Raw genomic sequence first — 25690 nt, forward strand, 5'->3', positions numbered from 1 at the left:
TTTTTTCTTCCAGTCACTGAAAATATTTTTACGAACCCCACTTTATGTTTCTCTTGTATGGTCATGCTGATATTAGAAAGCTCCTATTAACAACAGCTTGTAGCTAATATCTGCTCATCCAGTCCACCTTTAGTCATAACAGCGTGAAGTCCATCACATCTCTCTTCTCCTACTACTCAGGTTGCCATAGATACAGAGCTCCTGATGGATGGCACTCAGAACATTAACATTCATGTCTAAACCATGCATCTTCAGTGTGTGGCAGCGTAAAGTTGTGTTGCTGCTGGCCTACTTCTTACTGGAGCTCATGTTCACACAGAGAGGATGGTCTGGCCCAGATCGGCCCGTTTGCCCCCCATGTGTCCCTCTTTACAGGGACTTATCTAGATTTAGAGCAACCCACTCGGCTGCATCACAAGATCTCAGCCCTGCTGGGCTGCAGATATAAACAGACATTAACGACATGGCCGAGCAGAGTAAATCTGTCTCATCCAAAGATCACCGGGTTGTTTAAGCCTCAGTTTGGCAGATCGAATGCAGCCCAAAATCCAGAGCAAACTCTGCTTTGACTGAGAAAAAGTGGTTTACCCTGTTGCTTGAATGTAAATTTGCTGTCCATTTTAAAAGGAACAAACGGTGGAGAAAATAATAAAAGTAGATTTTCTGATCAATTTTTTATATTTTTTTAAATATTAATTGAAATTTATCAAGACAATAAATCAAATTATCCTGATTAGAAATGTTTCATTATAAATGACAAATGCTCACCATTTTTTCACAGTGTAATAGACTTATGTGAAAATATATGAAATACATTTGAATTGGAATATAAATATTAAAATGTCATTAAAATGTTTTTTTTTTCAATTAAAAACAGAAAAAGCAACTTCTGCGAAATGAACCCATTAAGCCATTAACCCAATCAAGTTATCGTCATAACATTTTTTGTCTAGATTGAGATGTGTACACTTTTGTAGAAATGTGTAAAACAAATTAAATTAGATTTTCAAGTGGTTATTGGACAGAAAAGTATCAGTTTTTACTGTTCTGCTCTTTATTTGTAGCACAAATGTACTGTGACGTTAGCTAGTTATTCAGGTAGCTTGCCTGCAGTGAGTTGCTTTTCAGACTTAGCATGCTAGCTGTAGCTTTAAAACAGAGCTGCTGTAATAGGAGTTATTGGTGCTTCTTTAGTTTTCACATAACTGCTTGTATTTTTGCAAACAAGATTGTTTTCAAACCACCAACTTTAGTTTTTTTGTCAAAAAAAGAAAAGTAGGAGAGTCATGTTTTAGCTAACTGAGCTCATATGACATTAGCTCATGCTGAACATGTCTTCTTTCCCATCCAGACAGGATCGGGGAAGACGTACACGATGGGGACCGGCTTCGACGTCAACATAATGGAGGATGAGCTGGGGATCATTCCTCGTGCTGTCCATCATCTCTTCAAGGGCATTGAGGAGCGCCGGCAGGTGGCCCAGGAGCAGGGACGTCCGGTACCAGAGTTCAAGATCAACGCACAGTTCCTCGAGGTACACACCCCATGAATACAACTTGTAGAGATTCAGTATTTCTGAACCAACAGTGACAGCAGGACTCAGTCACTTCAAAATCTCTGACAGTTCCTGTGCTACAGCTGCTGCTAAGGGATTAGCCTGGAGTTGGGAGAGGTTGAATCTTTGTATCGAGGAGTTGAAATAAATACAAAAAAAAGATCATAATTTGTATTGACACATAATACTTTGGCACCCTTTGCACACTTTATAGATGACTGTAGTACTTATTTCGTTTTAGGGGTAAATTCTAAAACCTCCAAAGCTCAGCATTTCCTTCTGTTATTAGTTTATTCTTTCAGGCGTTCGTCGGCTGCCACAAGTCACTGTTAAAGTCTGTTTAGTCAGTGTTTCAGTACATCACTTAGGAGCTGTTTTCTTTACTAATTACTTTTCAGATTACAATTCTTCTTAATAGATGCCCTAATCATTTTTATTGCACATTTAAATTCCGTTTACATCATGGTAGATGATTACAGCAATTGCTCTTGAAAGCTACACATAGACATAATCAANAACCCATTTAAATAAAGAAATCAAGAAATCCCTCCATGGGTGATACCACGATAGAGAGCGTTCATTTTATAGCGTTAACATGGTGCTGCAAGTGGTCCGGTATGAAACGGGGGTGATAGAACAACACAGCACTTTTAAATTTCAATAATCAGAATGCAGAAATTGTTTCCATTGTTTTAAAACGTTTATGTCGGTCTGCCTTTTCCCCATCGATACGCTTCCCGACCGCCCTGCACCTTAGAGGCTTAAAAAAAAGACGAGCACATTGCGCAAAACTCTGAAACAGGAGAAGCGGGACATAAAACGGAGCGACAAACTAGATGTGAATTATGGCATTAAAACAGAGAATCCGACGCTGAACAGTGAAAAAATCAACACATGATGTGAAACACATGACGATTAGGCGGCGCAGCAGGTGATGAGTGAAGATTACTGATGGTGAGCGWCAATAAACGATAAAATAAATCTAGCAACAGGAAAGAAACTAATGTGGACATAGCAATAAACCGAGAGGATAATACCAATCAAAGGAAACTAAATGGAAATGAATGAAGAACAAAATGCAAGAATAAACCAAGAAACTAAAGTAAATACAGAGGAATAAACTTGTATGGCAAGACCTTTCGAGCAATAATTGATACAGAGGACTGTATGGCAAGAATAAACAGRCAMTATTTCCAGATAAAAGGTAAAATAATATTGTTAAAGTGCCATGGGTTTGTTGAGACCACATCTAGTACTAATTAGATTTGATATATTTATTTCTTCAATATTATTTTTCATGTCAGTGTTAATGTCATGAGTCTGATGACTCCATGACACTTTCAATTTGACTCATTAGGATTTGATTAAGAACCAGATTTGTTCTTTGTCATTTCTGTCCAGTAAAACTATTAATCTATAAATTAATAGACAGGTCTATATAAAGATATAATCCATGTTTCTGTCTCATATTTGTATGGCATTTAAAGGACCTGGAACTTTTGTCTTACCACTGAAAGCTCTGGTTTGCACAATAAATGCCATGTGGGTGAAATTTTATGGATGATACTCTGATGTCCCAATCTCTTGAAGGCAGCACAGAGCTGCACTACCAGAAACTGACAAACACTGAAGAGAAGAAGAGCTATGATTAATGTAGTTACAGTTCTATCCATGTTTTAATGTTGCAGAGCTCAGTCTTTTTGCAAATAGTTCAGAGTTTAAACTGGCATGTTGTACATCTTTTATCTGGTCATTTTGTGCAACATTTAACAACAAGAAAATGGCACAAAATAAGAATATATTTTTTCCACTCTGGTTGGCTGCTACCGATTTTAAATTGAATGTTCATTGCATTTTTCTTAGACACCACTGAAAATAATTTCTATTCCCATGACTTTTTTGTTCTCTGGGAAATTATCTTGATGATAAATACAGAAACAAGYATAAAAATYAAAACATCTACAATAGTGATAGTAATATTAATGATAAAATAATGGTCAGTGCAAAGTAGCCTGCAAATTCTTTGGTGGGTGCGTTGAGGGACCTGGATAAAGGCTAGGGGGGTGCTGGCCCAAAAAAGGTTGAGAAACACTGATTTAGCAGGAAAAAAAATACCTCTGTAAAAATGTTTATTCATATCAAGGCCAACAATGCTGCTAATACTTGGTGAATGTGCCAGACTTAAAGGGGCAGTAGCCCAGGGCGCCAACTTTTAAGGAGAGTCCCTAAAAAAATTTTTTTCACCTGTTTTTTATGAATGCATATTTTGCAAACACTGCACTTTGTGTAAAACTCATAGGCCCAAATCATGAGTTGTATCATTTTGATATTTTATTAATATAAACAATGATCAAATATTTCAAAACCATGAAGTTATAATAATAGTTTATTTACGTAAAACCTTTTTAAGCAAATGTTGCAAAGTGCTTGTCATTCAGATAAATCTATTAAAACAGCATCATAAATCATTCAAGAAACACAAAATGTATACCAAATCAATATTATAGTCAGTTTCTTTTGAGAATAACATAGATTTATTGGCTAGAAGACATATTAAACCAACAATGTATCAGTTCATACCTACTGATTTATAGAATTATATATTCATATACTGTAATTTACATTTATAAGTGGATAGGGCACCAAAACTGTCTCCAGCCCAGGGGCCCACATCCTTTTAAATCTGGCCCTGCTTAGTATTGTCCTCTTCTGCCAAGTTGTTGCGATCCCATGTTGCATCAGCTCATATCTGGCATGTGTGTGTTTGTCAGGTGACCGCTCTGAGAAGGCAGGTGAGGCCCACCTCAGGTAAAGTGGTTCGGAAAGTCAACCTTCCGGAGGCGGTTCAGGACTCCAGCCACCGCCCGCCCACCGGACGCCTTTACTCCTCCAGCAGCACGGCTGCCAACGGCACATGGTGAGGCTACAAATGGTTCTTAGGTTCCTACTAACAAGATTTAACTGAACCTGAATATGATTTCATCTCATCAATACAGTACCCTCTTTTAACTTTTTAATATATTATCATGTTACAACCACAAATTACATTCAACACATTTCCACCAAATAGTGCATTATCATGACGTTTAAGGAAAATGATTCACATTTCTTCTCTTTTTAAAAGAATTTCAAGCTTCAAATTGAAGTGTGCCTTTATACTGTATGTACTACTTGAGCCTGAATGACTGACAACTGATGTCGTGTGTTAAGGTCCTCCTACAGGCGCACAGCTGGTGTTTATTCCACCAGAGTCGCTCGTAACAAATGGCAGACCCTGGAGCGGCGCATCTCAGACGTCATAATGCAGAGGATGACCATCTCTAACATGGAGGCCGACATGAACCGTCTCCTCAAGGTGAAGTCATGATGCACCTAGTGGGATGTTTTATTTCAGCTTTGGTTTTAAATGAAGCTGACAAGAGCCAGAACACCACCTGTGGGTTGTTGAAAGTTTAATTCATCTTTTAAAAGTCTTAAATTCATGTATCTAAAATCAAAATCTCATGTCTGAAATTCATTTAAAAAGTTGGCCTTAAAAACGTTGATCTTAAATTTTGTCATGCCAGGACTATTTAATCCAGTATATTCCATGTATTTCTTTTTGTTTTTTTCTTGAATTTTTTTTTTTTCAGGCAAAGGTTTGAGTCACACTCAACCTCAAAACTGTTGCGTTTACTGGTAACTCACTGCTATCAGACCCTTGCTAGCTACTTAGCTTTTTTTTTTTTTTTTTACATCTGGTGACAATTTATCACCAGATGAATCTTAAATTCACTCATAATGGTCTTTAAAAATCTTAAATTTAAGTTGGTGAAACCAACAGAAAGCCTGTAATAGCTTTGCTATCTTTGTTGTTAATAAAGTAAAAGAGGACATGATGCATTACATTAGGTTGAAGGTTATTATAAGACTGTGTAAAAGTTCTCTTAATATAGCAGGTACATCAAAGCCCCACTCACTGATGCAGTCCTGTTAATTTTTCTTTTTAAAGCATATGTTTAAATACACTTGGTATGTGTTGGTGACAACTCAAGACACATCCGTTTCAAAGTTATGCTATTTGTAATAGCCAGACTGATTCATGTGAATTTTGTACAATTTTTCTTGTTTTCAGGTCCGTGTAGTAAAAAATAGTCTTAAAACATATTAGCACTCTGCTAATTTGCACTTTGGCTAACTTTCAAAATGCTTTAGCCTTAGCACAACTAATGCTTAGTGCATTGTGGTTTAAAAATAGAATGAAAGGTAAAAAATAAACAGCTGAATCATCTGATATCTTTCATTTCTGCTCTTCCCCATCAATTCCAACATTGATCACATTCAGAAGTTGTTCTATAAAGAGACTTAAATAACTGTTAATATTTTCAACACAGCAACGAGAGGAGCTGACGAAACGAAAGGAGAAGGTGATCAGGAAGAGGGACCGGCTGTTGAGAGAGGGTCTGGAGGCAGAGAAGACCATGCTCCCCCTCAACGAGGAAGTGGATGCTCTGACCGCCAACATTGATTACATTAATGACAGCATAGCCGACTGTCAGGCCAACATTATGCAGATGGAGGAAACCAAGGTAAGGAGGGCTGCTGGCTCTGAAGTACGTTTGGAGGAGTTGAGTCGAGGCTTTTGAATACCCCGAGTATCTACATTGGAGGCTTTATTATGCCAAACTGTACTTAACTATCCACATAAATACTAAAGCCTGCTTAGGACTTATTTGCTAAAGTATCAATAATTCAAAATAATAAAAATAAATAAATAACTAAGTTTTTTTGCAGGAGGAGGGTGACACAGTGGACGTCTCTGCTGTGATTGGTTCTTGCACTCTGGTTGAAGCTCGTTTCCTACTGGATCATTTCATGTCCATGGCAATTAACAAGGTACCACCCCTCACCTTAACAGGAGACACCAACACTGCTCTGTTAGCTGTAACTATATGTAAAAATAGTTGATCTTAATGTGGTGATTTAAGACATTCAAGTATAATAATGTCAGGCCAATATGCTTTATAATCTATAATTTTGCATATGCTGGTGGAGATTTTAAGATATTTAGGACATGATGGTCCTCTTTAGACGTTGAAGTTTTTTAGATCTTCTAGTAACAAGTGAAATCGTCCAGTTGGTTTCTAGATTTATGATTTAGCTGGATACAAATGTGTGCCTACAATACAACCAGTGATTTCTAAGGACAAATCAATAGGTTTTTATTTTATATAAGGGTAAATAAAAAACTGTGTTAATGTAAAGGGTATGACCTTTCCAGGGTCTGCAGGCGGCTCAGCGGGAGTCTCAGGTGAAGGTGATGGAGGGCCGCCTGAAGCAGACTGAAATCACCAGCGCCACACAGAACCAGCTGCTGTATCACATGCTGAAGGAGAAGGCCGAGTTCAACCCGGAGCTGGACGCGCTGCTGGGAAACGCTCTGCAAGGTACAACAAGCCCTCACCTTTAATCTGACTAGCTCCAATTTCATCTTAGAAAGTAGGACGGTGACATGTTTGTTCATTTCTCAGGTTAGTTTTAGAAAGGCTTTTGTTCTTTCAGGAAGAGGATTGGGTTGCTGGTCAGTTGCATGTTTGAACCGTTGGAGAGGTGCTCTTGCCTGTTGCCATCTGCTGAACAGAAGCTGGCCTTATTAGTTTCTTTCTACAGCAGAAAAAAAAACATTTCTGCACTGCTCTACCTATGGATTTTTTCATGTTTGTATTTTGCCAGCCTGTTCAGTAGTATGCTATATTTAGTCTAGCCACTTTTACTCCTGAATTTTCCTTTTGTTTTTTTACTGGGGGATTGTTTTTTGATTTGTGCACTTTTGTTTTCCCCCATGTTTTTCTTTTTTGCTTTCTCATGTTTTCACAGAGCTAGGTAACTTCCCAGTTGGTAAGTGAAATCACATTAGACCCTAATGCTCCTTATGAATGCATGGTTCCTACTTTTGGCACTTTTTTTTTTTGAACTAACTAAACTTAACAGAAGCAGGTGCATGAGGTGCAGTGCAGCCAAGCTTCCCTACAGTTGCCAGCTGACCCTCCTCCCCCTGTTCCTTAATTCAGACACACTCCTCCTCCCCTCTGTCTCCCTTCCAGCTGATATGTGCTACGGCCTCCATGCTTTAGCACCTGCTAACCCCAGTGCAGACACGTTTTACAGGAATAACTACGTGGATCGTTTCAGATCTCTCCAGTCTCAACAGGAGAGACAACCTAATAATTTCTCACACTTTTTTGACCTCTTACCTCCATCCCAGCCCTCACACACCGGGTCACATTCTGACACCCGACCTCGCATCTTTTCCTGCTCGTTGATCCCAGTGGATCCAGCAAGGAACAAGGTTGACTATCAAAAAAAGCATGGCAATTATTTCTTTTTTCACATTTTGCTGGTAAATCTCAATAAATTAAAATATTATTAAAAGTTGATTTATTTCAGTAAAAAAAAATGTATTTCAGATCTTAAATTCATTGTAATAAGAGTGATATATTTCAAGTATTACTGCAGTTAATAATGTCACCTTCCTAAAATATTGGTCTTAATAAATTATTCTAATAGTGATTTTTTTATTATTATTATTATTATTATTATTATTATTATTATTATTATTATTATTATTATTATTATTATTATTATTATTGCCTAAATATATCTGTTGGCAAGAAAGATGTGATTCTTTTTTTTTCTTTTTTTTTGCCCAGACAACTTTAGGCAAAAAATGATTTAGGCCATTATTTTTGGAAGGTGACAAAATAGTAATAACTTGTATAAAATCAAAATCAAAATTTCAGTTTACCAGAAATTGTTATGCATACAAACAATTTTAAAACAAAATTTTTTAATATAGAAATGTCGGCCTACTGAATGTATGTCTATGTATTATACAGTACATGCTGCCATTACGTGTTTGGGGCCACTTCCTGATAACCTGACAGATGATTAATGGATGGTTCTGTTTGCATGTGACGTGGCATGGCGACAGTTATCCTGTGCCACAGCTATGGTGAAAGTTCCTAGTGTTGTCACAAGGAAGGTGACTGCTGAGGCCCATTTTTCAGATACATCTGTGTGTGGTGTTTTCCTGAAGCACGGGCTCCATCCTCCGTCCGCAACCCCTTCAAACTGTTGACTGTCTTTTGTTTCATAAACCTGTGAAAGCTGCTGATATTTTTGTTGTTTGTGCATTTTTTTGAACAACTACCTTTTTCAATTCAGAAATATTCCTTTAATCCCAGACAAAAATAAAATGTTACAATACTTGGGGAAATATAGAATGCCGTACGGTTTGTCGTAGTGTTTGTTATTGGAAAATCATCTCACTGTTCTAGTGGGGAGGGTGTTATCCAGACAGAACTTTAGATAGTCACACACTCAGTCTTGGTGTCATCCTCTCCATGTGGCTGGCACAGCGCATCCCAATCCGTAACCTCAAAACAACCCTACAGGGCTTCTTCAGCTTCCCATGACCTCCTTCTTAAACTTCTTTTCATTACCTCTAAACAAGGGGCTTACAGTCCAAGCAAAGACACAAAAGATGGTCATTTTATTTGCTAGGAAAAGGTCTTGCTTTGGAGATGCTTGAATCCTTGAGATTTGCGTGAAAGAAATCCAATATCTTACTTTCCCTAATGGAGCAGCTGACAAACTTTTGAAACGTGGAAAGTTTGGCAAAGAGTGAGGCATTGTTACAATCGCCAGATATTGTAACAAACTTACTGGGGGCATCATGTCTGTTGTTTAGCAACAACTGAACTGATGACGTCATATCCAGTAAGACTAGTGGACAACATCCAACACCAGAGGGAACAATCGCCTAAAAAAGCTATTTTTCAGAGTCACCTTGAGCGAATTGAAGATTTTTAGAATATTTTGTGACTTCCATCCTTGTTGAAGTTGTCTAGTTACTCTCTGCTGGACAGCTGCCAAGTTGTCACCAGTCTTCAACATGACCGTGTAGAACACAACATGGCTCTAGGATTTCTTAGGATTTTTTAAAATTGGTAATATTCATATTTTGGGCCTACATTAAAAGCATAATCCACAAAGTCAACAGAAACAAACACTTGAAATATATCGCTATGCGCAAAATGAATCTCTGTAACAAGTTTTACTCTTCAAGTACTGAAATGAGTGAACTTTAATATTCTAATCTGCTGACATGCTTAGAAGCCTAATTCAGCAGCTGCAACACAAAAAGCAGAAAAAAATGGAAAACTCAATAAGTAATGCAATGTTAATGAAGATAAGCAGGAATCTTATTTTTACCAAGAAAGACTGTCATCACAGTTGATGATGGTTATCACTGAGCTCTGAAGTTCTTCACTGATCTCATTTGACAGAAAACGGGGATGATAGCAGCAGCGATGAGTCAGCCCAGAGTCCCTCAGCAGAAGGAACGTGAGTTGATGCTTCAAGGAAAACAGCTTCTTGTTTCTTTTTTTTTCTTTAAAGATGCTTCTATTATTGTGGGTTGTTTTGAGGGTTGTCATGTCTCTTGTGTTTTTTTTCTATTTTACGTTATTGTGGCAGTGTGTGCTGTAATTGATTTTCGATGTTGGAGTTTCTCCTGGTTTATTTTGTATGAGTTCCTTTTTTGCTTTACTTGCAGTGAACCTTAAGTGCATTTGTTGATGCTCATTGCATTTCCTCTGTAGCACATTGGCGTCGGACCTTATGAAACTTTGTGGGGAGTCCAAAACAAGGAGCAAGGTACATTTCAATTATAGTTATAATGCCTGATTGATTATAAATGTTAGCTAGGCTTAATTTTTTTGGGTGGATTTTTCCACACAGGCCCGCAGGAGGACCACCACTCAGATGGAGCTTCTGTATGCAAACAGTGAATCTGCTGGTGATGCGCCCGCTGACTTCTCCGGCCCCATGCTGTCTTTGGCTGAAACCCCAGATGGAGGTGGAGTGGACATGGACTTGTCGGGCCCATCAGTCAGAGACTACACAGCTCTTTCCCCTGGCTTTTCCTCTAAAATGGGCAGCATGTAAGTCCAGGCCCAGCTCTCTTCCACATACAGGTTCAGCTCTACAGTTCTCTATGCTGCTGCATGGTGGAGAATGCAGCTTTATTAGTTTGGTTGCCTTTTTTTTTTCTCTTTTTAAAACACCATCTCTTAACCCAGCAGATATGAAAAGATTTATAAATCAAAAAGAATGCATGGCTTTCTTAAAGTCCCCTGCAAAAACGAGCTCCTTACGGCTTTATCAGAACTAAAAATAGAGATGCACCGGTCAGAGATTTTTAAGCCGATTTCCAATAAAGGGAAGAGCGGAAAATACTCAATAACCTGGTGATATAATGTGTCCCATTGTCACGACATATACACTTTTTATTGTAAGATAATTTAAAAATATTTAACAACTTACGTTTTATTTTGTCATCTCTTCCATTACAGGAGCCTGAGCCTTTCCATCATGATTGATCAATAATTATTTTTTATTAGGACCAGAGGCTTGCCACCATTCTGGGTTTGAATAATATTTGAAAACGATGATAATTAAATCCTTGACATCTTAGATATTTTGTCTTTAGCTGTGTTTATTAGCATTTAGCATAGTTAGTATTACCAACAGCAATCCTTTTGTGTATTTCCTTTGCTGTGTAGTTTTTTCTTTTTTTTTCTTTAAATTTATTTTTAAACACCTCACTGATACAGATAATGAACTTATACAAGACTTCTCTGCTCCATAAGCAGGAAGTGGACTACGTACAATGCAGGGCATTGTGGATGAATGCAACCAAAACAAACTAGCGCTCGCAGGGAAAATGCCTTATGGTCTTTTTGAGAAATCCTACAACCGCTAAAATCTGACATTAAGCCATTTTTGTTTACGTTTCATGAAGAAGGAAGTTGTGCTCTGTGTCGTCTTTGTTTTCTTCTGTGGTTCTTGATTTAGCGCCAACACAGGCGAGGAGGGGAACAGGTTTTTTACAAGGTTTGAATCATTTAATGTAGTGGTGTGAAAGAGAAACACACCAGTTGGAAATGTAACAAATGTTGCCAATTTGGTCGCCAATCTAGCCAAATCTGCCTGTCTATCAGGTGTGAAAACACCAACTTATCTCTCGGTGCATCTCTTGTAAAAATACTAACCAGTCTGCTTTCTCCTTTTTTTAAATCCCTGCTTCAAACCAGTTGCACATTTACTTCACAACACTTTCTAAAGATGCATCCCCACTCAAATTACTAGTTCCATTTTTGACTGCTAGAGCATAACAAAAACCTGAAGTGTCTTTATCAGTAAACACGGGCTTGGCCAGGAACACCCCCTCTGTTGGGCCTTACAGTACCAGGTAACTGTGTTTCTGCGTCCACTGCTGCATGCTCCATTTCTACGGCATTTTGCTTGGATTGAAGTGTCCCAACTGCTGCTTTGTAAATATTCTTGTTTGTGTTTCTGAACAATTGGTCCAACCGAACACTCAGCTCTGGCTCCAGAACTGTGTCAGGTTTGGAGAAGCGAACCCCAGAGCCGTCCCCACTCTCTCGCAGGAAGACCTATGACAAGACACAAGCAGCGGCTGACAGGGCAAAGGTCAAGGAGAATAAACAGTAAGAGCTTGTTGCCAGCATTTTGGCTGGAAAGCTGTAAGAAGGTGAAGCTACAGTACCTTAACTCTACTAATACTCCTGTCAATTTCCTGCTGTTGAGAGGCATGAAGCGTTTCCTAAACCAGTTGGGCTCTGACCTCAACATGATTTTGCTCCCTAACCTTGAAATTATGACTCTTCCTTGAGTCATAATGACTCTTCATTCCTGCTGGCTCTGACTTTGGCCTATCACTCTGCATCTGATGCTCCTTGGATCTATATTTTGTTACGAATTCACTTTTGTTTAAAAATTTCCATTTTAAACATTACTGCTGGCTGAGAGCCCATCCTAGCAGTAGATCTTTTTTAGCTTTACATCATGTTATAATGTTATGTCTTCACCGGTAGTGTTGCTTTGATTTTTTTCATGCATCTTTAAGAAATTCTTTAATCTCCTGTAGCAGCCATTCAGCTGTGTAAAACGCCTGGGTGGACCTAGCTCCTCCTTCCTGAATGAAGCTCCCTCCTCTGAACTGCAGTATCCAAAATTATGAGTTCCACCTCACAGAGCGCCTCTCCCCCTCTGAGCTCCTTCAGACTAGCCAGCAACAATTAGCAAACACCTGGTGGAACTGAGCATCTGCTGAGCTCATTATAGGAGATACTTATCAGTGCAATGTTGGTAAAAACGTTGTTAAAGGGTTAATGGAGGAGCCATGTTGTGATAACTTCCGGAAGGTGGAGTTTCAGAAAGGACAGGAGTTTTTAAAGAGACAGAGGCCCAATTTCAATGTGTCAAATTACACATTCATATTTCTTCTAAGCCATTTTTGAAATCTATATAATTATAACAACCATTTCAAAATAGTTACATGATTGTGCTCTAAAATGACACTAACATGTCTAGAAAATTACATAATACTGCCCCTTTATAAATGTTTTGATTCAATGTTTTCTGACTTCCAGAAATGTGATCCAATAATCACACGGATATAAATAACCACTCCTGAGGTTCTTGCCGTGGAACAGAAGCGGTTTAACAATTTGTGTTTTGACCACTAAGCTAGCAGGACACCAACCAAAAAAAAGCCTAAAGACTGCAACATGACATTTACGCTGGCACCAGCCTGAAGCTATCGCTGACATTTCATATGGCAAATCTTATTTGTCATCATTAATCATTTTCTTAGTGTGTAACAAACATTAGAGCTTCAGATAGGTTTTGGATAGGTTTCAGATTTTCATTTCACATCTGAAAACATCCGATAAGATCATGAGACGTTGCAGACCACCATTCAGGTATGCAAGATGGATTTATTTGAAGTTGACCTCATGTTTTTGCTGGACCCAGACTGTCCGCCCCCCACCTCGTTCACCTTAAATAAAACATATAGTGTGTTGTAGACAGACACTGCTGGCCGAGGGCCCATCCTGACAGTGACGTTATTGTTTCATGTGTCTTCCCTCTTTCCTCCTGAGTTGAAAACAGATTTGCACACCCTTCAATGATGCAGCAGCTGAACTGGGAAGTGTTGCTGACCTTTCCAACTCTGTTTTGGTGCCTAATTTCCCATTCAATTGTGAATGTTTTTAACAGATTTAACTGGAGTGTGCAAATATCAAGTCAAATGTAACATATGTATGTTGCATAACAAATTATGAAGTAGACATGGAACAGCATGACTATAGGACCTTGAAAAAGTATTTTTTTTTTTTTATGGGAATATTTGCAAAAAATAATGTAGAACATTATCTAATAGCTTTGACTTAAAACAGATTGGCAACAATTTCATTTAAACTGTTAAAATTATATATTATTACAGTAATAGTGTAGGACATTATTTTTATTTTATTTTGCTATAATTGACAACCAGATGGATAGTTGGAGAACACGTGTTGAGTCGCTCTGTTTCGTACTAATTAATTTCTATTCATTAAACATTTTTAGACAAATCAAGGATGGAATTCAGCAAGTACTGAAATTAATTTCAAGATTGTTTTAGGTGATGGAGAATGTTCTAAAAGGTTTACTGTTGTTTTTTTGTACAGATTTGGCTAACTAAAGTAATATATATAAAAAAACCTCAGATGAATTTACTAGATTTTTGAGTAAATCACACAGAATAGTTCCGCTTATTCTGCTCTTAGAGACTTGAACGAGCTGATCATAACAATTTTTTTTTTTAAAGTGCGACTATCGTGAAGACCTGTCTTATAATGGAGAATCAGCGTTATTTAATTAGAAACAAAGAATTTGACTATAAAAATAATAAGGCAGCCAATCACGTCTCAGGAATGCTGGACTCTCTTCCTTTCCAGGATGCATGAAAGCCCCACCCTGCTCTCCAACAGAATCCTCCACCTTCTTCCTTCCCTTCTCCATCAGCCCACAAAAGTACTGCCTTTTTTAAAAGAAAAAGAAAAGTAAACTTCTAGTAAAGTTTGACCCTTTGTCAAACTTTACTAGGGCAGTCTGTGGATTTGAACACAGACTGCCCTCTTTGGGGTTTCCATTCTCACTGCTGTGGTGTCTTTCTATCACAGTGACACACTAAACCAGATAATGCGATTAACGTCATTTATCCCGTTCTGCTTAGGTGTGTTTCAATCGTTTTTCCACTCGGCACAGCAAAGATTTGTCCTCCAGTTGTGTGTTAATTAGCTCTGAGAGCTCGGTACCTTGCATGTCTTTGGGTGTGTTTTCTTTCACTTCTCCTCTCTGATAATTGGGCTGCACGGTGACCAGTTAGCTGATCGCTATAGTGATGTGCGTATGTGTTTTTCAGGGGCGTCATCAACCCAGTGCCGTCCACTAAGAGCAGCCGCTCGGCGACGTTGCAGTGTGTTCACGTGGCAGAGGGACACAGCAAGGCCGTGCTGTGCGTAGACTGCACCGACGACCTTTTGTTCACCGGATCCAAAGGTTAATGCTTCCAGTTCTCACTCCTCTTGGTTGTAACTGTCACATCTCTCATCAGGACTCCATTCATGTCTCCATGTTGCTCCCCTGTTCGTCTATTAGTGCTTGACTCCTTGTTAAGCTGTTATATAAAGGCTGACAGGGCTGAAGGCTGTGGATAAATGAAGTAATAAAACAAAATTACTTTCTGTGTAAAAGGAAAATTCTCATCCTGAAGAGGCTTTTCAACATAATAAAAAGAGACTCATGTTATTCTAGAACAGCTCACTCTGTTCCCACTAGTTATTAATAGTGAAAGAGTTGAATGTTTTGATCATTTAACGGTTTTAACATCTATATTTGCTGCTTTTAAAAAATAAAAAAAAATCCCATAGTTCCGATGATCTAAAACGGTGGCAGCATTAACAGATCTGGATCCTCTTGCAGACCGGACCTGTAAAGTGTGGAACCTGGTGACGGGTCAGGAGATAATGTCCCTGGGAGGCCACCCTAACAACGTGGTGTCTGTCCGCTACAGCTCCAGTCTAGTCTTCACCGTCTCCACTTCATACATCAAAGTGTGGGACATCAGGGACTCGGCCAAATGCATCAGAACTCTAACGTAAGCAGGATCGTCGATGTGTTCAATTCCCGCTAAAGCGCCAATACTGGAGCTAACTTTGAAAACATTTAGTGCACTTAGCTTCCCCTAAATAAAATTTTCCAGATAAATTACAAGACTGTAATTTACATTCAGCTGAAGAAAGTTTGACATCTGTCTTGAAATCTCGGTTATCAGCTGTTGACAATGGTTAAAGTAGTTAGACTTTTACTTTCATGTTCCTATTTTAAAGTGGGTGGAAACTGTTTACTGAGCAGTTTTGTTTCCCCTCCTCAGTGTTTGTTTTTTCCTGGAAAAAACTTTATTAAGCAAATGGCATGTAGTATATAACAAATGAATGGATGAGCTATACAGAAGAAAACAACACTTACATGAACAAACATCCATCGCTAATAATTAAACTAATACATGCATAAATTCATATTTGAATTGTTTTGAGAGTTTCCTCACGTTCTCCTCATGGCAAATGGTTCAATTTAGCGCTTTAGCTTTAGCTTCTGCAAAATACTGTCAACATAGCCGTTTAGTGTTGGTGGAGCTAAGGTTTATGATGAGTGTTTTAGGGTTAGTGCAGCTATATTTTTAGTCGGCAGTGCCCAACACTCTCCCTTGTGCTGCTTGAAAAAATTTGAACATGTTTGTCAGCTAAAGGTTTTAAGAAATTATCCAAGAAACTTGGCTAATTTGAGTTAGAGCAACATTTAATTTAGCCTTGAGGTTAAGAAATTATTTCTGAATTGAATGTAATATCAACCATCTCACATGACAATCCCATGTTAGAAGGTTGGGGCAAAATATGACAGAACCTGTTCAGTGAGCTGAAAATGTTCTGGTCACAGATATTCATCAGTTCCCATCTGTGTGTCCAGGTCCTCTGGTCAGGTCAACGTTGGGGATATATGTGCATCTAACACCAGTCGGACGGTCACCATCCCGTCAGGGGAAAACCAGATCAACCAAATTGCTCTCAATCCCAATGGGATGGTCCTCTATGCTGCTGCTGGAAACTCAGTTCGGGTATGGGATCTGAGGAGGTGAGCTGCCTTTACACTTCTCTTCTATTCCACTGTTGTATGTTGAATTACCTTCTCAGGATGTCCACATGCATTTGTGTATCTGAAATGAAGGCCTTAAAATGTCTTGCATTTATTTTGTAAAACTCTAATTTGGCCTTGAGTCCCAGTAATCCTAGCTTTTAAATGTTATGGTGGCCGGACTATTTAATCTTGTATATTCTATGTTTTTATTTTTCTTTCCGGTCTTGTCTGTCAAACGTTTGCGTCTTTATTCTGCTCTGTGTTTTGAGGCTCAAACAATTTCCTTCTGTAGATGAGACTCACCCCAAAAGACTTGCACCTGGAATTGTAAAGCTTTCTCAATACAAATAGATGTCACATTTTCCAGATTTTCTTTCCAAAAATTAAGATTGGAATCAATTTCTAACCACTTCAATTATACATTCTCTATTGGTCTGTAACACAAAATCCCAATAAAGTACTCTAAGGCAGAGGTTCCCAAACTGTGGGGCGCGCCCCCTAGGGGCTACAGCAAGTAGTATTAACAAGTAGCTTGTAGACTACTAGTGTTGTTGTCTGTGTTCAGCTACGATTCATTTTGCCCCCCAAAAAATTTATTTCCCCCTTGTTCGTCTGGAGCCGGGGCTGAGTATAACAGGGAGTCTCTAAGAGTCAACCCCCCACCCCCTTCGCTCACACACATCGTTCAACCAGACAGCTATTTGTAAGCCATAGAGGGGGCACAGAAATAGTTTGGAAACCACTGGGGGGCCCAGAAGAAAACGTTTGGGAACCACTGATCTAAAGTTTTGGGTGGTAGGGTGAGAAAACATGGAGATGTTTAAGAGATTTGAAGTTTGATTGTTTTCGCCGTTTAACAACTTAATTCAGACTGAAAACCAGACAGAATCCAATCTCCAGCCTCCATCAGTTATTGTCCGCCGCCTGCTGTTGGCTTTGATGGATTGCCTGTTTATCCATTGTTGGAAAATAAATCTGTTAATAGCCGTCACCCTGGATGAGTAAAACAACATGAGATGGAAATATGCTGTCATTTTCTGAGCGCAAATAGCCAAACTTGTTCTCTGAACTTTAGGAACAAAATTGTAAAATGTAGCTTTATACTCAGCTGTATAAACCTCCTGCTGAGTTGGTGACATTTTCCCCTTTTTTATACGATGAATAATAATGTAATCAGATTTTCTGTTGGCTGTCTCCTTGTGGTTCTGGGAGAAACAGTTGAGTGGCAATGCGTTTAATTTTTGCTCAGGTTCGTTTCCACCGGAAAGCTAACGGGTCACCTGGGTCCTGTCATGTGTCTGACTGTGGATCAGTCTGGAAACAACCAAGACCTGGTGATCACTGGGTCCAAGGATCATTACATTAAGGTGCGTTTCTTTGCTTGTAACATAATTCAGTCTGACTCAGCCTTCTGATGGGCATTTGTTTTCTTACTGACAATTAGCATTTGATAGAAAAAACCCAGTAAAAATCCAAAACAGCAGCCAGTTGTTCAGACGTCTGTTGCTGTTGCAGCTGTTCGATGTAAGTGAAGGCTCTCTGGGGAGCGTCAGCCCTGCGCACAACTTTGAGCCTCCCCACTATGACGGTATCGAGTCACTGGTGGTCCAGGGAGACATTTTCTTTAGCGGTTCCCGCGACAATGGAATCAAAAAGTGGGATCTGGATCGCAAAGACTTGCTGCAGGTACACAATGCCAATCCCTCAAACAGTCTGTTCAAGAGGCTACTTTAAGATAGCTGCCTGAATGCTGTTATTATGAATTGCACCGTTAGAATAATAAAATGTGTTATTGTCATTCATAGCAAGTCCCAAATGCTCACCGTGACTGGGTTTGCGCCCTGGGCATCGTCCCCTGCTCCCCGGCCCTGCTGAGTGGCTGCAGAGGAGGGGTGCTCAAGCTCTGGCACACAGACACACTGGGGCCTCTGGGGGAGCTCAAGGGTCATGAGAGCCCCATAAACAGCATCGCTGCGAACAGCAGCCACCTGTTTACAGCCTCCGAGTAAGTCCAACACATACACACACACACTCCAACACATGCTTTGGCTGCAGTGAGCTTGGAGAGTCAGTTTTCTGTGAAAGAGTTTGGGCCAGTTTGTGTGGAATACAACTGAAGCTGCCACAGAATGGCTCAATTTTAGATTCTGATACTTTTGATTGCGTCACTTTTTTTAACCACTTTTTTAACATCTATTGAGCTACAAAGTGAGGGATGGGGCGGGGGGAAATCAAACTAATCAGGTTTTGTTTCATGTTACAGAATCCAACTCATGAACTTGTTGCATATGTTATTATTATAAAGTTATTATAAAGTTATCTAAAAGGCTACAGGATAAAAATTTAGCTCAGCTGTTAGCTGGTCTGCAAGCTAATAGTGATTTCTCTGCATTTCATGTAAGCAACATGTTAGCTTAAGGCGGTTATATGGGTCTGAGTGTATGATAGACTGTGTGTTACAATAAGGAAGCCATATTGGATTGTGAGGTCAGAACAGGTGAAAAACCTCAATTTTTTTATGTCAGAATTCCAGATTCAGTTGTGTTCATTTTTACCTCTTCAAACTTAAAATGGTAGTTACACCACATCCACTGATTAAGTAGAGCTAGTAGATAAGACCTTTCTTTTTGTGGTTTTATGGCAAAATATAAGACATGGAGCTGTAGCAGGTTAACATAAACTTTGACATTCTTTCCATTTGTCTGAAATGTTTAACTCCATCTATGCTTATTTGCTTTCTTGCGTCATAGCGACCGCACAGTGAAGATCTGGCGCGCCCGCGGTGGACTGGACAGCACCTTAGAGGGCGCGGACAATGCAGACGAGGTGGCCAGTAACTGAGCACAGAGCCCCCTGCCTGTGTTGACTCCAGAAGGACGTAACTGCATTCTGTGACGCTGCTGCTCTTGCACTTTGCCCTCAACATCTTAACCCAGCGCTGACTCTGAATATGCTCACTGTCTTGGCCATACGATTGTTGACTCAGCCCAAACTCGCTCAGTAATCTCAAAATCTCTTAAGGTATTTTTTTCATTTCAATGTTCGGTACGGCACCATTTTAGGTTTTCCGCTGTGCGAACTGCAGCATTGTGAGTTTCTCCTGATTGTCAGTTGAAATGACAAGTTCATTCCAAATCTTGAAAGTGTGCGCTGACACACACACACACACGCACACACACACACACACACACACACACACACACTCTCGAAAGGGGTTTGTTTCTGTGTCCAAGACGGTGCAGAGACGAGCAGCTGATCCCTGCCTGCATCGAGAGGATTCTGAACCACAGAGAAAACCCAAGCATGAACTGCGCCATGCCACGCAACGGAAACATGCCATAGACTGACTCTGTCCACTCTCTATTACAGTTTCTAGGAAAAACGCCTTTTCTGCTTGTGCCGTAGAAGAGTAATCATAGGAGCTTGTACTTTGAGAACAGACACAACGATACAGTTTCTAGAGTAACTGTTCAGCTCAGCATAGTAAATCCTGATCTAGGAGACAAAACGGATAAACTCTTACCCAGAAACAAAAGATTGTTTTCAGATTTGGGAAGAACTGATTGGAAGTCTGTTGTAGGAGGAAAACTTGGTAGATTTAGAGTTGATAGCGATCACTTCTGAGTTCATTTAATAGATTTCTTTCACATCAGAACCAACTTCTCACATGGCCATTCCTGAGGGGAAACTAACAGGACACTGTTTCATCTCAGCTCTGCTGTTGGATAATAACTTTAGTTCACCAAGCAAATCTGTGCAACTTATACGAAGTTAAGATGTTACCACTAATATGAATGAAACTACATCAACCTTTTTTTAAAGTTATTAATTTAAAACAAGTCATTATGTCTTGTACAATTTTGGAATTTTCAGGATTTTATGCGTCGATTTCTTTGGTTGTTTCTTTTTCTTCCTTTGTTTTTAAATCCCATTTTTACAGAATGCTTCCCCACCGGGAAAGTTCAGAGTTTTGTGGCCAATTTTAAGTCTTAAATTTTTCTAAAGCTTCGATCTGCCGGTCCAGATTTTAGCTAACTCGAATTTCTTCCTTAAGGATTGCAAAACAAGAACGTACAAAACAGCGTGTTTTTTTGTTTTTTTTTGTCTTTGTTTCTTTCTTGTAAAAAAGAAAGAAACAAAAAGCAAAATCATTTTAAACTGGACTTAGTATCATGTATTGGCAACATCACTGTTAGCTTGATAGCATTTCTAAAACCAGTCTCTGTGGATACATCCTAGAGAATGTAAATATTTATGTTTACGGAGATTTCCAAAAGGCTGCCAACAGTTTCTAAATCCAGCATGTTCTGACTCACGGTACACATAAAACAATATGTTTTAGGAAATTGTCAGCCTTCCGATTATCTACTGAAACTTCTCCTTTCCCACAGCCTGAATGAAAAGTAGATATAGTATATTCAGTTTTATCTAAAAAAAATTTTTTTCACCTCTTTCCTTCCTCTCGCTTTAAACATAACTATTTGGAAAAACTGCTAACTTTGAGTCTTCTCACATTTGCAGCATCCAAAATTGTCCAGTTCCAGTCAGCCCCTCATTTTTCTGAGCCTCTCTAAGTAACTGCAGATCGTTTAAAGGGCAAAGCTCTTAGTTTTAGCCTCTTAATGTAATGAGAAGAGTGGAAATCTCCTTCAACTTTGTGGAACTATTCCTTTAACACTTGAGCACTTGTTAAAAAAAACAAACAAAAAAAAAACAAAAAAAAAACAGTAACACAGTTAAGCTTTGAGGCTAATGTAATCTTTAAATATGAACAGGTTTGAACTATAAACACACCACCTGTTCTTGTGTCATTGTGTGACAATCTGTGAATCCCGCACTACTAGATTTCTTTCCCCTTGCTGCTCACTTTCTTTAACCTTATGAGTGTTCATCTCGTTGCTACAGGTGAGCTCCACCTGAAATCACAGCTCCACTTTCTCTAGATACCTAACTGTATGTTTTTGTTTTCGTTAGGAGAAAAGAGGCCTTCAGTATGATGGCGTGTTAGGGGTCATTGTAGAAAAGAAAAATGAGCAAATTACTGCCAAAAAACTCAGAACTTTTTAGATTAATTTCAGAAATTTTCCAGGAAAAACAAAGAAATTTCTGTTTCAAAAGTAAAAAAATTTGTTGGGGGGAAAAAAACTCAAATTTTGAGATTCTCATAAATAAAAAAAAGCACCTACAAGGACAGTTGAGTTTCAAAATTGTAATATTCGCTGCAAAAAAAAACTGAAGTTCTGAGTTTAATCTCAGAAATTTTGTAGAAAAAACAAGGTAAAATTTCTGAGATATAAAGGTTGAAATTTTCTTTTAAAAACTCTGAAATTTTGAGGTTAATCAGAAATATTCCAGAAAAAACAAGTAGTTGTCTTATTTTCAAAAGTCGAAACGTTTTAGGGGTGTGCTGTGGTGGCGCAGGGGTTAAGCACAACCCACATATGGAGGCCTTAGTCCTCGACGGTGCCGTCGCCGGTTTGCTTCCCGGCCTGGCGACCTTTGCCGCATGTCTTCCCCTTCTCTCAATACCCACTTTCCTGTCAATTAACTTTCAAATAAAGGCCACTAAAGCCGATAAAACCTAAAAAAAAAATTTTTTAAAAAGTCGAAACATTTTAGACTTTTTTTCTAGAAAATTTTGGAAATGAATCTAAATTTCTGAATTTCTCTAGCATTTTTTGACTTCTCGTGCTCAGAAATGTCCCTGTTTTTCTAGATAGTTTGAGATTGTTTTGGCAGAAATGTCCTTTTTTTCCCCGCTTCATCTACAGTGGCCCTAACACACCATCGTACTTCAGAGTCTGTGTCGTTCATCTCTCCCAGTTCTGATCCTTGTGGCTGAAGACTTCTGGTCTCTCTGTTGTAATCTCTCTGTCTGTCTCGACTGTATGCTGTTACTTATGAATGTTCGGTGGAAAAACAGCTGTATGAATTGTTGCATTTCATATCTGATGTTTGTGAAACTTGCATATATAAAAATGTGACTGAATGTTGGCTTTGTGAGACTGCTGATCTGAATCCAGTCTCATAGCAGAACCAAGAGGACCAGACTTAGCAGGAAGACCAACAGGCAGCATTAGCGGGCGTTTTCCCTCCAACGAGTTATTTTCCATTTTTATTTTATTCTGCTTTTCGTTCCTTAAATGGAGGTTTAGTAGCCATTTCCCAAATGGCAAACTGTAGCAATTCTAATGTCAGATGCCTGATGAGAATAAATGCCATCTGTCGAAAACACCAAAGCATGTGTGACTTTTCTGCTTGCTTAATTTAAGGCTTAAAAACACATTAAACATCTTGTATAGATTTAAAACTTGGTATAACATTTTATTTCTCAAAGTGCTGTAATAAAATTTTGTAACCAGGATGTTTTCACGGATCCATGGAAAAGTCTGGGGGATGTGAGTTGACCTAGAAGGGAGTGTGGTGGTTCCACTTCCTGGAATATTGTAACTTGTTCATTGTGATTGGTTCTTTATGATCCCAGGAATACACTGATTGGATGAAAACAATCTGTCATTTGCTGGACGTGTGGTTCATTTACATACACTTTAAGCTGTAAACTTACTGCCTGTAAACTAACTCTGTAAACTTGAGTTGTAAGCTTAACCAAATCATTAACTTAAATTTGCTGTGTTAACTTAAAGTTGTTTGTTTTTAACTTACTTTATATTAACAAAAAGAAACTAAGTTGATTGCATTAATTTAAAGTTGCTTGTGTTAACATAAAGTTAAGTTGCTTATGTATTACCGGCGTACTTTGTGTATGATGGATGTGAAATTCCACGTTTTTGGCCTTCTCGGTGTTCCATACATGAGGAGTAGGAACGAGGATGTTATCCATTTTACCAATAAATGACTGAGACATACAACACAATATGCCCTTATGCAAATGAAATAAATGCCGCTGGCATGTAGACATTTTGTCTTTAGTACCTTATCAACTTTTGAATAAATTGTCTGTCCACCATGGAAAACCCCCATCAACAACAACAACAGACGTGACCAGGAACCAATGGAACTGAATTGTGTTTTCTGTCAGATCCCACAGATGGTTGAGTGTGTTATTTACCTTGGGCTCATGTACATTAGCTGGTAGAGGCAGTGTGATGCTTTGGGCTGTGTTTTACTGGGAAAGCATGGTTATAGTCACGGATGATGCTTGACATGCGGAACAGTCGTGTCAGTGACTTTTGGGATGTGACAGTTGTTGAGACAACCTACCAACAATGAGATATCATTGTTCACTTCACCTTACTGAGATATTTGGAGGTAACCATAACAACCACAAGAGGACAATGATTTTTAAGCATATGGACCTATTTCTTAGAGGTACATCAATCTCAGTAGATTGATGCAGACATTACATTAGGACTGAAAGTACTATGCTTATTTACTTATTTCAATAATCCAGTGAAAATGAACTTTAAGCTATGAAAGCTAGCTACAGATCAGTAATGTGAATCTCATCTCTGCAGCGAAGGCTTGATCTGCATTCTGTCTGAACTGATAAAAGAAGTGGACACAAGGTGGCAGTAGCAGCATCTACATAGCTAACCTGGAACAGAACTACAAAATAAATGTATTTTTATACTTCTGCCCATCAGAAGGCCAAAAAACAAAATCGCCAACCATCCCTCATACCCCTCTGACTAGCTTCTACTCGCATGTGAAGCAGAAGTAGACACTGGACCTATACTGACAAAACATTTGGCACTAAACATTCAGTCTGAAACTGAAACACGCAGAGTCAGAGATGAATAATTAACTTGATTTCAACTTCCAGTCAGTGGAATGAAACATTCCAGTCTTTAAATCCTCGTTTAAAAGCTTTACATAAGCCAAGTTATTTTGTAGTAAACGTTTCATAATTATGAAGTAAAAGATAACTTGAGCCAATATCAAGGTAAATGAGAAGCTTTAAAATATACACTGCTCAAAAAAATAAAGGGAACACTTTAACATTTAAGTGAACACTGAAGTGTTCCCTTTATTTTTTTTTAGCAGTATATTTGAAACGGGTTCATGTGACGCTGATGCACAGTGATTGTAAACTCTTAGAAACATGTCTCAGGGTTATATAGGTTCATAGTTAATGAACCTATAACCCTGGTCTTCTGTGCATTTGGTCTTTGTGCAGGTTGTTTGCACTGTCCGTGGTAGTAAAAAGAAAGTACACCCTCTCTAAAATTAAGGGTGTTGCATATCAAAACATGGTCTAAACTAAAGACTTAGTTTCACTGGAGAACAAAAAAATAAAGGAAAATATGTACACACTGTTTGATCAGTGTTTATTTTGGGTGACTGGCCGATGTGCAACTGATCTTATCAATCTCTGCAAAGCAACTCTTCAAGCCCCTCCTGTGACTTTTTTGTGACAAAACTATAAACTTTTTCAATCTCTTTGGAGTCTTTGTCAACAACATAAAAAAGCATTGATTATTGTTCAATGTTTTTGAGCAAAATAGGATTGGAATATTACAGGGGTATTGTGACCTTATAACACATGACAGAGTCAGTTACATATAAAAAGAAAATCGGTATCAGTCAAAATTGGAATTTAAATTTTAAAGATCTGTGACTGGCCAGAACATTGCAATCAGCGCATTCCTAAAGCGAAGCCAGTTAGTAATTTTAGTTTTGACAACAAACTCTGAAACTTTTCTCAAGCAATTGAAGGATTAGATATTTTGGTAGCTGAATCAACTAATATTATACTCTCAGGTCTTAAGGAGTAACTATCAATTCCAAACTATTTACTGCTTTTAAATTTAAGCAGTTTCCTTTCCTTCTCTGTTATTTTAATCATTTGACTTTTACCAGGTATATTTAGGATTTTGTTTATGGTCTGGGTCAAGTTAAAGTCATTTTCATATACAGTCACGGCCAAAAGTTTTGAGAATGATTCAAATGTTAATATTTACAAAGTCTACTGCTTCAGTTTTTATAATGGCAATTTGTATATACTCCAGAATGTTATAAAGAGTGATCAGCTTAACAGCAATTAATTGCAAAGTCAATATTTGCCTAGAAAATGAACTTTATCCC

The 25690-nt window shown here is 38.6% G+C and overlaps 1 protein-coding gene across 6 annotated transcripts in view; it reads left to right on the forward strand.

Annotated features, from left to right (window-relative positions):
- kif21a (kinesin family member 21A) overlaps positions 1 to 21370 on the forward strand; it is a 61538-nt gene extending 40168 nt beyond the window's left edge. For 2 of the 6 annotated variants that reach the window (XM_008410847.2, XM_008410850.2), the window contains 17 exons: positions 4327 to 4472; positions 4766 to 4910; positions 5929 to 6123; positions 6329 to 6430; positions 6816 to 6981; positions 7412 to 7432; positions 9883 to 9940; positions 10198 to 10252; positions 10337 to 10539; positions 11983 to 12108; positions 14874 to 15010; positions 15434 to 15608; positions 16478 to 16642; positions 17895 to 18012; positions 18161 to 18331; positions 18451 to 18650; positions 19396 to 21370. In XM_008410847.2, the coding sequence (XP_008409069.1) occupies positions 4327 to 4472; positions 4766 to 4910; positions 5929 to 6123; positions 6329 to 6430; positions 6816 to 6981; positions 7412 to 7432; positions 9883 to 9940; positions 10198 to 10252; positions 10337 to 10539; positions 11983 to 12108; positions 14874 to 15010; positions 15434 to 15608; positions 16478 to 16642; positions 17895 to 18012; positions 18161 to 18331; positions 18451 to 18650; positions 19396 to 19486 (2274 nt within the window). In that variant the 3' untranslated portion in view covers positions 19487 to 21370. The remainder of the gene's footprint in view (positions 1 to 4326; positions 4473 to 4765; positions 4911 to 5928; positions 6124 to 6328; positions 6431 to 6815; positions 6982 to 7411; positions 7433 to 9882; positions 9941 to 10197; positions 10253 to 10336; positions 10540 to 11982; positions 12109 to 14873; positions 15011 to 15433; positions 15609 to 16477; positions 16643 to 17894; positions 18013 to 18160; positions 18332 to 18450; positions 18651 to 19395) is intronic. The other 4 variants (XM_008410848.2, XM_008410853.2, XM_008410852.2 and 1 more) reach the window with 2 other exon arrangements.
- Positions 21371 to 25690: the final 4320 nt, after the last annotated feature.

The sequence above is a fragment of the Poecilia reticulata genome, linkage group LG6, assembly GCF_000633615.1.
Source record: "Poecilia reticulata strain Guanapo linkage group LG6, Guppy_female_1.0+MT, whole genome shotgun sequence".
Lineage (NCBI taxonomy): Eukaryota > Metazoa > Chordata > Actinopteri > Cyprinodontiformes > Poeciliidae > Poecilia > Poecilia reticulata.